Raw genomic sequence first — 15,934 nt, forward strand, 5'->3', positions numbered from 1 at the left:
GTCCTTGGGGCTGCAATGAGTCCAACATGACTGAGTGAGCACAAACAAACCCTATTTACATAGAAGTGCTCTATGCCTCTGCAGAGCAGATTCTCCTTTCATGTTGGTATCTTCCACACCAATATCTAACTTCATGACCAATACCATTTGTAAAGGAAAGAACTAGTTACCCATATACTACTCCTCATTTTTTTTTTTTTTTTTGGCCACACTTGAGTCACATGGGATCTTAGTTCCCCAACCAAAGATCCAACCCTTATCCCCTGCATTGGAAGCATGGTATTTTAAACACTGGAACCACCAGGGAAGTCCTTATACACTGTTCCTGAAAATGCATTCCTTTTGGAGAAAACTAATAACTCTTTGCTCAAGGCATTACTCTCAAGCCAGAATTCCATAATTATCATGCGAGATAAACCACTGAAACTCTAGCTGGGAAAAGAGAGCATGCAGACTGCTCGTACATGTGCAGAAAAATCTCACACTCATCAAACGAGAAAGGGGAAGTCTGAGTTGAATTTTCACCTACCAGAATATGAGAAATTATTAAAGAGAAAGTTATATAAAGGCCCTCTGTGGTGATTGCTATTGTAAAGTATTACTGATTTTATAAATTGCCCCCCTAGTCATGTTTTGTATGAATCTTCAATGTGTCTGATTTCTTTGAAGCAGGAATCACCTATAGTGGGGTAGAAATTTCAAATGATAAAGAAATCTCGAAAGGGAGCATGAGGATTCTGTTCTTGGTATTTAAATAATCATTTGTTTTCATGACTCTTAGCCTCATTTCCCTACAGATCACAAGGATATGCAATTGGGGGATTAAAAAAAAAAACCCACTGATCGGAGGAGGAAAAGAAGCGCAATCCATGTTCAGTCCCCTTTAGAGACAGAGACATTCCTACGAGTATATAAATGAGCAGCTACACAGACAGTAACAATGAACCAGATAGGAACTGAGCTGGGGGGGACATGGGTGGTGGTAGGGGATATGAGAATTGGGGAAACCTCCAACAGTTCACCCTGTGCTCTCTGCCTTCCTCATTTGTGTGTTTTCTGAGTCAGCATTAGCTAAATTTTCCAGAAAGCCTTCCACAAAGTACAGCCTGGGCTTACAAGGACGTCACTCATTTCCCCCTAGTGACCTTGACAAGTCAGAAACTTGAAAGCAGGAAAATCCGGATGTCTCGGTTATGAAGCAGAGCAGTGGGGGCCCCACGTATTTCCAGAAGTCTCCAGCCACTGGTGATTATTGTCTGCCTTTGATACTACCAGTGCTCATCTGACCTGCTTCTCTGGCTCTGAAGGTGCTGGCACAATGGCCAAGTTCTTCAGTCTGGGGTTGCTTCTTGCCTTCATCTGGACCACAAGGCACCTGGTCCAAGGCTCTCTCCGCTCAGAAGGTAGGTTTCTTACTAGATGCCAGCCTGAGGCAAGGAAAGATGCTGCATATTTTCCTAAGTCTACTAAGTTCTTGATTGAATTTCTGGGGTGGGGGTGGCCCTCAGTGTCAACAGAAGATCTCATTGGTAGGACCGTTCTGGCAGAAATGTTTTCACCATATTGTCAGCTTCACCAAAATGATTGTCACTTACCTTTATGTTATCTTGACTTTTATTTTTGGCTATGGGATATTTTTAATGAAAATATTTTGACACAATGAAGAGAGATCACTTGATTTAAAAAGTGCTTCATTGAAGGAGCAAAGAATGATTGTGAAAAATTTTAAGCAATCGTGAAGCCTGAGAAATAGTTAACTTTCACAGAATATTGGCCTGCTTTATGTCTTTGGAAGTGTCAATGTGATTGTTTTAATTTTAGTTTTACTACACTATCATGGGATGCATACATTTTTAATATGTAGTAAACAGCGAATTAACTGAAAAAAAAAACTGAAAAAAATACAGGTTTGAAAATTAGCTATCAGCTCCCTACCAAAGGAATGACTTAAATGATTTCTGGGCTTTTGAGATGCCTAACTGGTAACTTCACTCTGCACTGTAGGCAAAAAAAATGTGACCACAAATCACTCATTACAGCTCTGGGTAAATGAAAATATAAGCACTTTAAAAGGAAAATTATGTGTTCCTCTGTTGGGAGATGCCCTGAAGTATAAAATATGTTGGGAACAGACATCCAGACTTGATTTAGATATTGTTGCATTCCATTTTATAAAGGTTAGAGTTATAGGATTGATTTTTTTTTCAAATGCCAGAATATGTTACTTTCAAATAAGTTTGAAATAAGTTTGTTGAAAGTAACAAACTTATTTGACATACCCCTGGGGAGACTCTTCACTTTTCCCCAAAATACTGCCATTACTACTCAAACTATTATGGAAATTTTTATTTGACCCTGATTCATCACACTCTTTGGACCATCCTCAATAATGGCAACATTTTCCTAAGGAAATTAAAATTTTGTAAACAACTGAAAGTTATCCAGAGTCATGATTAGGGAGGAGGTGCTTGATGAAGATAAGTGGATGGGAATGGGCACTAGTATTTTTGAGGGCCTATTTTTATATATTGTATATATAGTATGTAAAATATATATAAAAGAAATATATGTATATATATTTCTTAAGAATACATTTTATAGATGAAGGAACTGGCTCAGTGAGGCCAAGCAACTTGCCTAATGTCATAAAAGCAGTAAATAATAAAGCTTGGGTCTGAATTCAGCTCTGTCTGATTCCTAGGTATATACTCTTTCTACTACATTTGCAATTTTCTAAAAAAGCTTAAAGAAGGGGTTCCTGGAGGATCCCTTAGGTTCCAGCTCCCTGTTTTTGTCCTTACATAGGAAAACATAAAATCTACGAATATTTGTCGACTGCCCCCTTATGGACCCAGCCTCCACTAGGTACAAGTTATATATTTAAAAATTCTGACAAATATTCTGTAAAGATATAACCATCCCCCTTTTACAGCTGAGAATACTAACTTCCCCAAGGTTAGACAGCCAACTAACAAGAGAAGAAATGGTCAAAGCTAGGTCTATTGCCCAGAATAGGTCTATCATTACTCATAACAATAATATTTAGAGCAAAAATGATGTATGATGAGAGAGCATTAAGACCACTTTGCAGTGTAATTAACATGCCTTCTCTATAAGTATTCCCAAAGATGCTGCTATAAGCAAGCTTATGAGTTAAACGAGCCAAATTCCAGGACAAATGGTGTGTTGCAAGAGTTCAGTTCTAGGCTCTGTGTGTATCTTCTCCCCATTGCACAGTGAGAAGCAGAACAGTGTCCTAGTTAAGAACTGAGGTTTTCGTATCAATCACGGCTGGATGTGTGCCTCTGAACTTCCACCTAGCTGCTCTATATCCTTGGGTTGGGAAAGTTTCTTATCTCCCTGAACCTCAATTTTCTGTTAGAAGAGTCAGGGTTTGGCACAGACTGGCATCTACAGATGATAGAAGTTGGAATGAACATCGGCATTAGTATTAATATCAATGTTGGTGTAGGTATTAGCATTAGTGAACACAGTCATAAAAAACTGTTCTGCCACAAACACGTATAATGGGTGTTGGCTCTCTAGTCTCTCTTTTGGCAACAGTAGAGTCTGGAAACAAATAAGGTTATCCACAAATGCCATACATCATATTCATTTCCCTTCCCCCAGTCCCCTGCTCCACAGCAAGGTCTCCTGGAGTACTTAGAAAGGCTCTTTGCATGTTTGCAAGAAGAAACTTCCTTTAAACACCAACTTAGACAGTGGTCAAACATTTGACTAAGCATCCAATGCACAGATCTGTGTTTAAGCAATTACTCAGGAAATGCCCTTTCATGAACTTTCGAGGGTGAAGCCCAGTAGGAATAAAGTACCTGAATGCAATGCAACTTTGCAACTTCACACAGGTCTAATCCCAGAATCCAGAGAGAAGGGATCAACAGAACTCTCAGATTCATTCGATTTTGAGTAAGATATTATTCACATCTTAACTGTTCAACTGCCTCAGCTTCCCCAGGAAGATCAATCATTAGCAAACTAAAACTAAAGTGCTTTGAAGATGACATAATGAAACTATGTTATTATTTATTGAGCACCTACTATGTGACAGGCACTGTACTAAGCACTTTTATTTGAATTAATTCATTTAACTTTCACCACCCTATGCTGTGGGCTTCTCTTGTAGCTCAATTGGTAAAGAATCTGTCTGTAATCCAGGAGACCCGGGTTTGATTCCAGGGTTAGGGAGATCCCCTGGAGAAGGAAATGGCAACCCACTCCAGCATTCTTGCCTGGAGAATCCCATGGACAGGGGAGCCTGGTGGGCTACAGTCAATGGAGTCGCCAAGAGTCGGACACAACCTAGTGACTAAACCACCATCACCTTATACAGTAGATACTGTTGTTCTTTCAGTTTTCTAAATACGGAAACTGAGGCTCAAAGAGATGAAGTAACTAGCCTAAATTCACAGAGCTGACAAGCAATCTAGATTAGATTCAAATCCAGGTCTGACTCTAAAACGCCACTTCCTTTATTTAGTTTCTCTGCCATGCAAGCTTTACTATCTGACTCCTCCAGGAACTTCTGCGTAAGCCTGCCCCCCAATGGTCAGAGACGACCTGGGACTGAGAAAGTTCACATTCTATTATAACAAGTACAACATTTTTCAGCCCATCTCAGAAATAGTGCTGTCTCCAACCCACACTAGTTGGGAGTATTGCTATTATGTTTATGCAGAGCCCTGGATTTCATCTTTCTCAGTGTCTCAGACCCTTCATTTTATAGACTCCAAAAAGGTTTGCAGCAGCTGCATCCCCTAGACTTGCCCTTGCCCAGGAACTAGTAGCCAAAGTCTCCATGTAATGAACAAGGCACCTGAACTCAGTGAGGTGGGGATGGACTTGGACCCGGTGAGAGACACAGCATGGATCCAGGCGAGCACCTACCTGCCTTATCTGTGTCCTGTTATTTCTGAACTTCAATCCCAGCTGCCGTGTTGACAGTGAGGCTCTACCCAGAAGGAGAGCCCGAGGGCTGAGACAAAGACAGCAGCCCACTGAGGGGCTTTGTGATTCCTTTGCAGAACTTATCGTCTCAGGACCGTGCAGAATCATGGGGGTCACCCTTGTGACCAAAAAGACACAGCCGCTTCTGAATTTCACAGAAGCCCAGGAGGCCTGTAGGCTCATGGGACTCACTTTGGCCAGCCAAGACCAGGTTGAAGAAGCACGGAAATTTGGCTTTGAGACCTGCAGGTGAGAAACAGACGCACAAACACTGTGGGAGGTTTGGTGGCTCTGTGATCTTGTTCAGCAACAAGAGATCTGTGTATCCATTCAATTCATGTGTATTCTGTTACAGCTATGGATGGGTTAAAAATCAGTTCGTGGTCATCCCTCGAATTATCTCCAACCCCAAGTGTGGGAAGAGCGGGGTGGGCGTCGTGATTTGGAGAAGTTCACTCAGCAGTAGGCACAGGGCCTACTGTCACAACTCATCTGGTGAGTTAGATCTGTGGTCTCTCCATGTGGTGTGTTTTGTCTGGATTTCAATAGCTCTATAACCAGGACATCTCTGGTAGCTCAGAGGCAAAGAATCTGCCTGCAAAGCAGGAGACGTGAGTTCAATCCCAAGGTCAGGAAGATCCCCTGGCAAAGGAAGTGGCAACTCACTCCAGTATTTTTTCCTGGGAAATCCCATGGACAGAGGAGCCTGGCAGGCTACAGTCCATGGGGTCGAAAGAGTTGGACATGACTTAGCGACTAAACCACCACCACCATGACCAGTCTGAGAAGAGTAAGCCTGAGCATAAGCAGAAGCAGTCTCAGTGATGGCCACTGAATCCTCCCAAGACTGAATCTTTACAAGGCTAGAGGTGGCAGTGTCCCCCTCAGAGGAAAAATTTAGGGGAAATATGACAGATTGGCAATATAGGGAGAGGGTACCCCTAGAGGCTCCATCCCCTCCTCTCATCGCATAAGATAAACAGGAAGAAGGGAAGGAAGCACCCATGGCCAAAGCAATATACTATTTATCTCACTAAACCTTGACAATGTCCATAGGAGGTATGCTTTATCATCCCTATTTTGCAAATGAAAAAGCTTAGGTTAGAGGATATAAGTACATTTGTCTAAGATTTCCTTACTATGAAGACTCACACACAGATCTCCTTCATTTATCCCACATTCCTTTACAGGAGTGGAAGTTCAAATGCTACAGTAGATGATTTTAAGAATAAGATCCAATTTTCATTTTACGAAGGAAGGAATTGAAGCTAGAAAATAGAACTGATTTGCTCATGGTCATCCCTTTAACCTTGGAAGATCTTGGCTGCCTTAGCCCAAGTGCTTTACCTAAGTAACTTCTCAGAAAGCTTTTGACTAAACACTTGTTCTCCTCTGTCTCATTTATTACTTTTCATACATATTCACAAATCTGACCTTCTAAAGGTCAGTGGCTCAGTGGTCATTCTCTAAGATCCAGGAGGTAAAATTCCACCAGCAATGTTCTGTTGCCCAAAGGCAGCAATTAGATCCAAGCGGTTCTATGAACTATGGGGCCTTGGCCTCAAAAAGTCTTGAGATTTTTCACTTCCCTTACTTCACAGATGAAATGACTATAGCTCAGAATGGAGGTTTGTCTTGTTCGAAGACTTACAGTGAGCTTCCAGCTATGTAAAGACTAAAACATAAGCTTTTTACCAACTTTTTTCACCATCCCCCTCTCCCCACCTCACCCACCTATCACTTTTGGTTGGGGAATTGGTGGTTTGTTTGCCTGCTTATATGACACCAATGCATGCCTGTCAGATGGCCTGGCCTTTCAAATGCCCGCCCTTCCTGACAGCTGTCAGCGTGACAAACAAACACCCAGTCCTCTGGACTAACTGAAAAGGAGTCCAGGTAGATGACTCAGGTTTGTGTGTTTCCTCATGGTTTCATTTAACCTGTACTTCCATTCTCTATGCTTCCTATATACTTAAAGTTAAGTATAGAGGCTTGATTAGACACACGGTTACTAGTTTGGGCAAAAATACTTGATAGGTTAGATATTGTGTACTTTAGATCATATCCCAACAAAAGGCACTGAATGTCACTATATCCCAATATTAATATGCTAACTTTGATCATCTGAATAAGATGGTGACTGCTGGACCTCCCTAATGAACTCAGATTTGTTTTCCCTTTGGCAATGAGGAGGGAACCTCTAGTGTGATATTTTGGCACCATGCAAATACCCCCAATCATCTTTTATCTAATAGTTCAAGCAGACATTGATGATCCTTGCTGGAATCAGTTATATGCAGGACTACAAAATCTAAATACATTCTTCCTTCTTCATCTATTGGCTGGCATTCTTTGATAAAGAAGAATCTCTCTCTTTCACACACACACATATACACACACACATCTTCTCCCTTCCCCTAGTACTATAATGCATATAGTACTAATACTATAATCACATAGATGAATAGCATTTTACTTAGTCTGTGTGTTCCATATGTTGTCATCAATTTTACAGTTATTATTACTTTATTCTTTATGATGCTCAAATGGTCCCACATTTGGCAAGTGGAAACCCCTGCTACTTGACTTTTGTCATGCCATTAGTATTTGAGCAAGTCATTGCTTTCTGTCGTAATAACATGTCACAGGCTCACTTTGTGCTTCCTTTATCCTAGACATGAAATCAGCCATATATAGCTATTTCTCCAAGAGAACTTTTTAATAGAGGAGGTTAATTAGAAACCAAGATCTGCATTCAAGTTGTTCTAATTAATACTTTCATTTTCATTACTTCTCAGCCCTTTTTAGTGGGCAACTAGGAATATATATGTGTGTGTATACATATACATTGGCATCTTTTTTTCTCTTACATGGAAAATTATTGTTTTCAATAAATAATATATTTTCTTATCCTATAATATTTTCAAAATTATAAAAACAACATTATTAAGATAATAAACCTACTGAATGGAATTTACAGTTCATTTGTATTTCTTTTAGTCCTCACAAGGTATCTCTCTGAGAATGTACTGTCAGAGAATTATATATAAAAGTGACTTGAGAAAATTTGCTACCCTTTTAAAATAAATTAGGTTCACTTGCTTCTGTTTGCCATCTTTGTGAGGATCAGAGTTACCCTAGCCCTCATCTTGCCACTGACCTGGATTTATCTTACGCTTCTTTGTTTTTGTAACTTTCCTTTTTATTGCTGTCTTATAGGCTCTGAGGATCAGAGTAACCTGAAACCTGACTCCAAATGTTATCTTCTTATTGCTGTCTTTGTGAGCTTTGGGAATCAGATCAAGGAGCTTTTGATGCTTGGCATGCACCGTGTGTTTCGTGCTGTTCCCTCTGCCACAATGCCTATCCTCTCATCACCTAGCTGACTTGTATCCTTTATTCAAGTCTGAATAAAGACTTCCTTCTTCAGGAAGGCTTTCTGTACCCCTGATTCCTAATCTTTCCTCTTGGACACCAACCACACTGTGCTTAATAATCTAGCAAAGAATTTGGCATATTCTAGAGAAATTATATTTCCTGTTCGGAGGGAAGAGGACCCAGGTCCTATCACTTCCGGGTGAGACATACTGTGCCCTCAGCTGGTAAGGAACCAGATTGCTGTTGCTCCCTCACGTGGTAGCCTTCTTGCCTAACCTTAATGAACAGGGAGGCAATGGAAACCAATTCTTACAGAGCTTACAGATCATGTCATAGATTATGCGAGGCCCTGCACATTTACTGTCTCATCGCTCCGCGGTGAAGTCACACAAGGGTCACCACTACTTTCCAGGAGAAGTAACTTGTGCCTGAAGTGTGCTCAGCAGTGTCAGCAGTCACTAAGGACAGAGCCAGGACTTAAATCTTGGGCCTGGGGTGACTTCCTCATCACCTTTCCTGGTGATTACCAGGCCCAGGGTGGGTCCTTCACAAGAATATGTTTTCAAAGTTCCCCAGATGATTCTAATCTGCAGTCGGAGTTGAGAACCACTTCACTAGCCAAGGTCTCTAAGACATAAGTTCTAGAATTCCAGGTACTCTGGATTCTCCTAGTTCTGTGCAATAACCTCTTTGTTGGCTCCTGAAAATTAAGTAAAAATGACCATGTTTACTCTGTCATCTCTATTTCATCCTCCACACACCTTCGCTGATGATCATGTCACTCCTCTGCTCCATAGCTTTGGGTGGCTTCCCATCTGAGAATCTAATGTGAACTATGAAGACTTTTTTCACATAAAACTGGGTGTAGATGAGAACTTCTATATGTCAGTTGGAAAGTTTGCTGACTCCAGTTGAAAATTTCTTCTCTTACAGAACAAATTCCAAATTCTTTACCATGGTAGTTTTAACTCTTAATACTCTGGCTCCCACCTATCTTCCCAGTCTCATCTCCTCCTTGCAGTCTTTCATGTTCCCAACATAGACACGCCCTGCACGCCAGCCACATTATGTGCCCTGTTATTTTCTGACATGCCTACACTTTCAAATATCTCTAATCTTGGGTCACGCTGTTTTGACTGACTGGGATATTCTATTCCCTCTTCCATATTAGAGGAGCTGGGGCTCTATCCTAACCATACTGGCCTTCTTATCATCAAACAGGCCAATATTATTCACTTTCTGGCCCTTAAACTTCCTGTTCTCTTTACTTAGAATGCTTTTGCCTGAGATCTTCAATGACTCACTACTTTTATCATTCAGGTTCCAGCTTAAGTATCTCCTCCCCAAGGAGACTTACTCTTATCACCTTATCCAAAGTATCTGTTCCCATTCCTGCCTCTTCTAGTTTGATCCTGCTTAATTATACTCTCAACAATTATCATCTTCTGAAATTTCTGGCTTATTTTGTGCTTTTTTATTATCTATATCCTTCTTTCCAATAACATATAAGACCCTTATGAGCAAGCACTTTGTCTTATTTGCACTATGTCCCTAGCACCTAGCACACAGTTGGAGCTCAATAAATATTTGTTGAATGAGCACATTAACCCTCCACATACTGTTCATACCATCTCATCTGTGAATCCCCAGTTATCTCCCCCTACTCTCATCAAAATACTTCTCTAGGAAACAGGAATCCCCCCTTATTTGATTCTGTATTCTCAGTTCCAAGCACAGTATATCATGCTCAGTATGCTTTTCCCCTTGATATTTAAAAATGTTCATTTTTTGAAGGAAGAACTTAGCACATGCTCAAGAATGGAAAATGTAGCTGAAAATCCAGGGCAGCGTTAGTGGTATAGTGGTGAGCAAAGCTGCCTTCCAAAGTCCAGGGTAGAGGTCAAGGATGATGCCTATTTGAATAGAGGTCTTTTCAAAGTAAAAATAGTATAAAACACTGACTGAATGCATGTGGGGTCAAAATGTTTTATCATATTCACCACAGACTTGGTTGGTAATTTTTACTTAATTTTAAAAAATAATAGAATAACTTTTCCTTTATGGCTAACATTCCAGCCAATGTTACCCACTCTCACAAATAACTAGGGATTTAAAAGAGATACAAATGCATGTTGGAATATATTGCATGTCTCTAACACTTACTGGCTACATGACTTTGGGCAAGGTATTCAATTTCTCTGAATTTCAGTTTCTCCTGTACAAATGAGGGTTTTTTAAAATTGTAAATGAATTACCATGGTTGACTCAAGAGTAAGATATTCATCAAATGCTAGTTTCCTCTCTATCACATTCAACAGATTGGAGAGAAAACCGACGTCCCTCCTCTGTTCCCCACTTCCTTTAAAAACATTTTTTTTTTTCAATGAACACAGAACAATCTGGTTTTAGTAGATCTTTGTCCTGAAGTGGTGTCATGTATGTATGTTTGGCCTCCCCATCTACTCCTTTCTTCATTTCACATTTCCTTCTTTCCTTTAATCATCAAATATTGAGCATGTACTATGTGCCAGGCATAGGGCACAGACCATGATGATCAAGACAGACAGGAGCCCTGTTCCAGGGAGCTCATGGTCCAGTGGGGAGCAGTATAGTGAGAATCATGACAAAGGAAATACCAGGAGGTACAAGACTGCAAGTCTAGGGATCCAGACTGGCCTTCAAGTCTGTCTAAGAAAGAGACAGTAAGTTTGAGACCTGAAGGACAAGGAAAAGTTTAATAAAAAGGGGCTTCTTATAGGTGAAGAAAGCATCCTGGTCAAAGACTTGAATATGAAAGAAAGCACATCAAAGAACTGAAGGAACTCCTTTAAGGCAAGGGGAATGAGAGAAAGACTGATCAAGTGAGGCAGGCCATGTCAGCAGGCGCCAGGTCATGAAGGACTTCATAGGCCGTGCAGTATAGTAAGGGAAGGATTCTAAAGAAGAAAGTGATATGATTACATTCACAGTTTTGTAAGACCATTCCAGTTACAGCATAAAGAGAATGGAGGAAAGTAAGACTGGAGGCAGACAGACCACTTAGGAGGCTATTTCAATACGTACTTCTTATTTTACTTTTCCCTCCCTGGACAGATACTTGGATTAACTCATGCCTTCCAGAAATTATCACCACTGATGATCCCTTATTCAACACCGAAACTGCAACATACACAACGAAAATGATGGTCACAACAAAAATGATAGTCAGTGACAGTACACACTCAGCATTGTCTACTGATGGTCCTGACTATGTTACAACGACTGTGGCTCCCCCTCTGGCATCCACTTCTACTCCACGGAAAAGAAAATTAATTTGCATAACAGAAGCTTTTATGGAAACTAGCACCATAGCTACAGAAAGAGAATCAGATATTCAAAATAGACCAGCCTTCAAGAATGAAGCTGTTGGGTTTGGAGGTAAAAACTTTCTGTCTATATTGTGTGTGTGTGTGTGTGTATAATAGACAATACATAGAAACTAGCCTGTATCCAGATTGGGCACTCAGGACCTGACAAATGTTAATACAAATAAAAGCTTAATGCAAATTCAAATTTCATATAGTCATAGAACTTGAGGTCTGTAGAGAACCTTAATGATTAAACTAAAAACCATGAGTCTAAAGGGAATCCCTGATGACTCAGCAATAGAGAATCTGCCTGCATTGCAGTAGATGCAAGTTTGATTCCTGGGCCAGGAAGATCCCCTGGTGAAGGAAATGGTAACCCACTTCAGTACTCTTGCCTGGAAAATTCCATGGACAGAGGAGCCTGAGGGGCTAAAGTCCATAGGGTCGCAAAGAGTCGGACACAACTTAGTGACTAAACCACCACCACCATGAGTCTAAAATAGATTCACTTTTCAGTAGCTTGGAATAAAATTCTAGTGACAATGGCAAAACACTTTTCTAGGAAGTATATATATCACTTAAGTCTTCAGGGAATTGTATGAGATATCCAGATATCAATGATTTTGAGAAAAACAAAAGGACTCCAAATATGACGAAGTTTTAGGAGGGCCTTAACCAATTATTTTTCTTATTATACATGTACAAGAATGATATGTAATAAATATCTACATTTAAAGAAATAAAATAAGATAGCTTGACTTTTAAAATATAAAAACTTTTCAGAATAAATTACTATCTATTCATATGCAGACGGAGAAGGCAATGGCACCCCACTCCAGTACTCTTGCCTGGAAAATCCCATGGACGGAGGAGCCTGGTAGGCTGCAGTCCATGGGGTCTCGAAGAGTCAGACATGACTAAGTGACTTCATTTTCACTTTTATGCATTGGAGAAGGAAATGGCAACCCACTCCAGTGTTCTTGCCTGGAAAATTCCAGGGATGGGGTCACACAGAGTTGGGCACGACTGAAGTGACTTAGCAGTACAGTAGCATTCATATGCAGAAGTTTTAAAAATATATCTAGACACCTTAAATCCCTATGACCAGTAAGTTGTTTTTCCTATTTAAAAGGAAGGGTCTTGCACTTAATTTGCTCCAAACTCATTGTCTTCAAGGCCACAGACAGGAAACGGATTCTGTCATATTGCAACTAACAGAGTAGAGAGTGTGAGAGGCAAGACCAAGGATTCTATAGGCAAGAAGGAAAGAAGTACATGTGAGCCTAACACCCTAAGTGGCCCCTGTGTGGTCACAGAGAAGGCTCTTCCCCTGCCTGTCTCTGGTCTCCATCATGTGTAAAGATGAATCGTTAGAAGACCAGCCCGCAGCAATGTCTGTGTGAAGGACCGACAGGCCCTGTCTCTGTCTCCCTCAGGTGTTCCCACAGCCCTGCTGGTTCTCGCGCTCCTCTTCTTTGCTGCTGCAGCTGGCCTCGCAGTTTGCTACGTCAAAAGGTGGGGTTGTTGGTGCATGGTCAGTCTCCTCATTTTTGTTGCATCTCTATCTTGTGTTTATCCAGGGTCGTTATTAGCATTTCCCTTTTCCAAATGGAGAGGGCAGTCCTCTTACACTGTAAACGTTCTCCCTCACCTCACTGGTCCTCCCTACCACACAAACTTCCCTACTATTTCAGCATATGCATGTTATCCAGCTTGAAGATATAGATCAACAGCTGTCCCTTTGAATATCAAGAAATCAAAAGAAAAGACTGGCATCTAGAAGGAAATGGATATGCTTTCTTTGATTTTCAGTTCTTTGCTTTTGACGAGAGGGTTTTAAGACCAGGCTAAAGTTTGGCCTGTGAACCTACCATTGCATCTAAATGAATCCATTCAGGTCAGGATAGGTGAAGGTATTTGAGCATGCATGCATGTGTCAGCATCTCTCTGAAATAAAGGAACGCAGTGTACTTTGCCAGTATAGGTCTTTACAAAGTGTTATCTGTTGTTCTATGTGTTATATAGAAGTCTCTCATTTTAATTTTGTGTTTATGCCTACAGGTATGTGAAGGCATTCCCTTTTACAAATAAGAACCAGCAGAAGGAAATGATAGAAACTAAAGTAGTAAAAGAGGAGAAGGCCGATGATAGCAACCCTAATGAGGAATCAAAGAAAATGAATAAAAAACCAGAGGAGCCCAAGAGTCCACCCAAAACCACAGTGCGATGCCTGGAAGCTGAAGTTTAGACAAGCAAAAAGTGAGAGGACACACTTCAGGCTTATTTCCTTCCTGATACACATCCTGGTCCCAGATGGGGAGCCTAAAAGGAACAGAGAACCAAGCAAGCAAGTTTACCCTTGGTTCCTGACTAGAGTCAACTCAGGGCTACCTTTCAACTCTGGAGTACACCAAAGGGAATTCCCTTTTTCTTACAGTCCTTTCTGGATCCTACCCTCCTACCTCCAAAGCTTCCTACAACCTTTCTAGCCTGGTTATGTCCTAATGATATCCCAGTGGGAGAAAGGAACTTGTGCAAAACACCAGGACCTAAACAGCTAAGCAGAACATGTTTGCCAAGTGGCCTTTATGCTGCCTGAGAATAGGTGAGTTGAGAGTCAAGAAACCATTGAGATCAAGGCTTTGTCTGTTGATTGACTCTACAACCCAGATCCTTTCTTCATCTCTGGAAAGGAAACACTTTTTACCACCTGGCATGTTCTTCTGAGCCAGGCAAGAGTGAAAGAAGGAAGGAAAAGTTTAGTAACTAAAAGACATAGATTCCCATGATGTGAGACCTAATCTCTGTAAAGCCAAAATAAATAGAGAAAAAGAACAGGCTGGGGATATGAGAGTATTTGTCAGTAGGGACTATAAATACAGACAGAGCAAATGTTCATCTCTGAATAATTTGAATTGAAATCACTTATCAGAAGCTACACACACTTACTTTTCTCTCTTGAGCTGCTGCTATTTTCTCTAGAAGACTATACTATTACAAGAACCTGCCCCCCCCAAAAAAACCTCTTACAAAGTTCTATTTTAATCCAAATTACAGAAATTATTAGTGAATAAAATTACTGTGTTAAAAAGCAGCAAAGTTTAATAAACATTTGCTGAATGCCTACTCTATGTCAGGTGCTGTGCAAGTTCTTACATCCCATAATTGTATATTATTCATCAAAATTTTCATGTAGTAGAATACATGAAGATAATTTTTTCACTGTTAATATCCCAGCTTGTCTACTTCCAAAACCCAATTATTTTTTTCAGAGACTAACCTACTCATTATTTTCTCATTAATATGACAACCATTATAGCCTTAATTTATTATTAACATACCTAAAAAATACATCATTACCTCTATACGCTTTTTAGATGTCACTACCAAATGTATTGCTAGCTCTCCTTCCAGCAAAAGAAGCCTGGGAGGTGCAGAAATAATTGTGCTGAAAAAATAAAAGCATTTATAAAGTTTCTTTGCTCTCTTATTTACACTGAGGCTTTACAACTTCCTTGCAATGAAGTAACCTGTTGTCCGCAAAGAGTCGGATATGACTGAGCGACTGAACTGAACTGAACCTGTTGTTTGCAAAAGTAAACAACTTTGGTTGTTGAAATATATTGGCAAGGCCAATAGAACATACGTCACCGTGTGGGACTTTACTTGCTTCAGATGGGCTTATTTTAAGTAGGTCAATTATACACATATAAATTAGTCCTTTACTTAGTATTCAGGTCCTATATTCCAATATGTTTCAGAGTTCACAGGAAACTGGGGACTCAGGACCTCTCATTTGTCCTGTCTCCCTAACTTTCTCTCTACATGTATACATAGTCTTTCTCTCTCAGACTGCTGCTATCTTCTTCCCCTCATTGCTAAGTGCACAATTCCATGATCCTTTCAGCTCAGAGGCCATAACCTGTTGGCATAGTCTTTTATGGTTGGCCCACGAAGTATTCTCTTAAAATTAGGTTTAATTGCCAAGAGTTAAACATCAAGAGATTTCATATTTATACTTCTGTTCCCTCGAAAACAAGCAAGATCTGGAGCTAGAGAATGCTTACTGCCTCACAGTTTCTATAGTTGCTGATCCTGAGCTGTGGCTGCTCCCTTAAGTGGACGGTGCTCTCTGCACCTCACCACAGTCCTCACCATTCCTGACTGCAACCTCACACCAAAGTAAAGGAGCCATTTCCTATGAATCTTATCGTACTGTTGCCTTTTGTTTTTCACACCCAGTC

The 15,934-nt window shown here is 40.5% G+C and overlaps 1 protein-coding gene across 1 annotated transcript; it reads left to right on the forward strand.

Annotated features, from left to right (window-relative positions):
- The first annotated feature begins 1,017 nt into the window (after window positions 1–1,017).
- LYVE1 (lymphatic vessel endothelial hyaluronan receptor 1) lies at window positions 1,018–15,166 on the forward strand. The gene is made up of 6 exons (XM_043482109.1): window positions 1,018–1,403; window positions 5,043–5,214; window positions 5,321–5,460; window positions 11,437–11,760; window positions 13,127–13,205; window positions 13,752–15,166. Exons 1-6 carry the CDS (start codon window positions 1,319–1,321, stop codon window positions 13,936–13,938), a joined length of 987 nt encoding a protein of 328 aa, XP_043338044.1. The 5' UTR covers window positions 1,018–1,318; the 3' UTR covers window positions 13,939–15,166.
- Window positions 15,167–15,934: the final 768 nt, after the last annotated feature.

The sequence above is a fragment of the Cervus canadensis genome, chromosome 11, assembly GCF_019320065.1.
Source record: "Cervus canadensis isolate Bull #8, Minnesota chromosome 11, ASM1932006v1, whole genome shotgun sequence".
Lineage (NCBI taxonomy): Eukaryota > Metazoa > Chordata > Mammalia > Artiodactyla > Cervidae > Cervus > Cervus canadensis.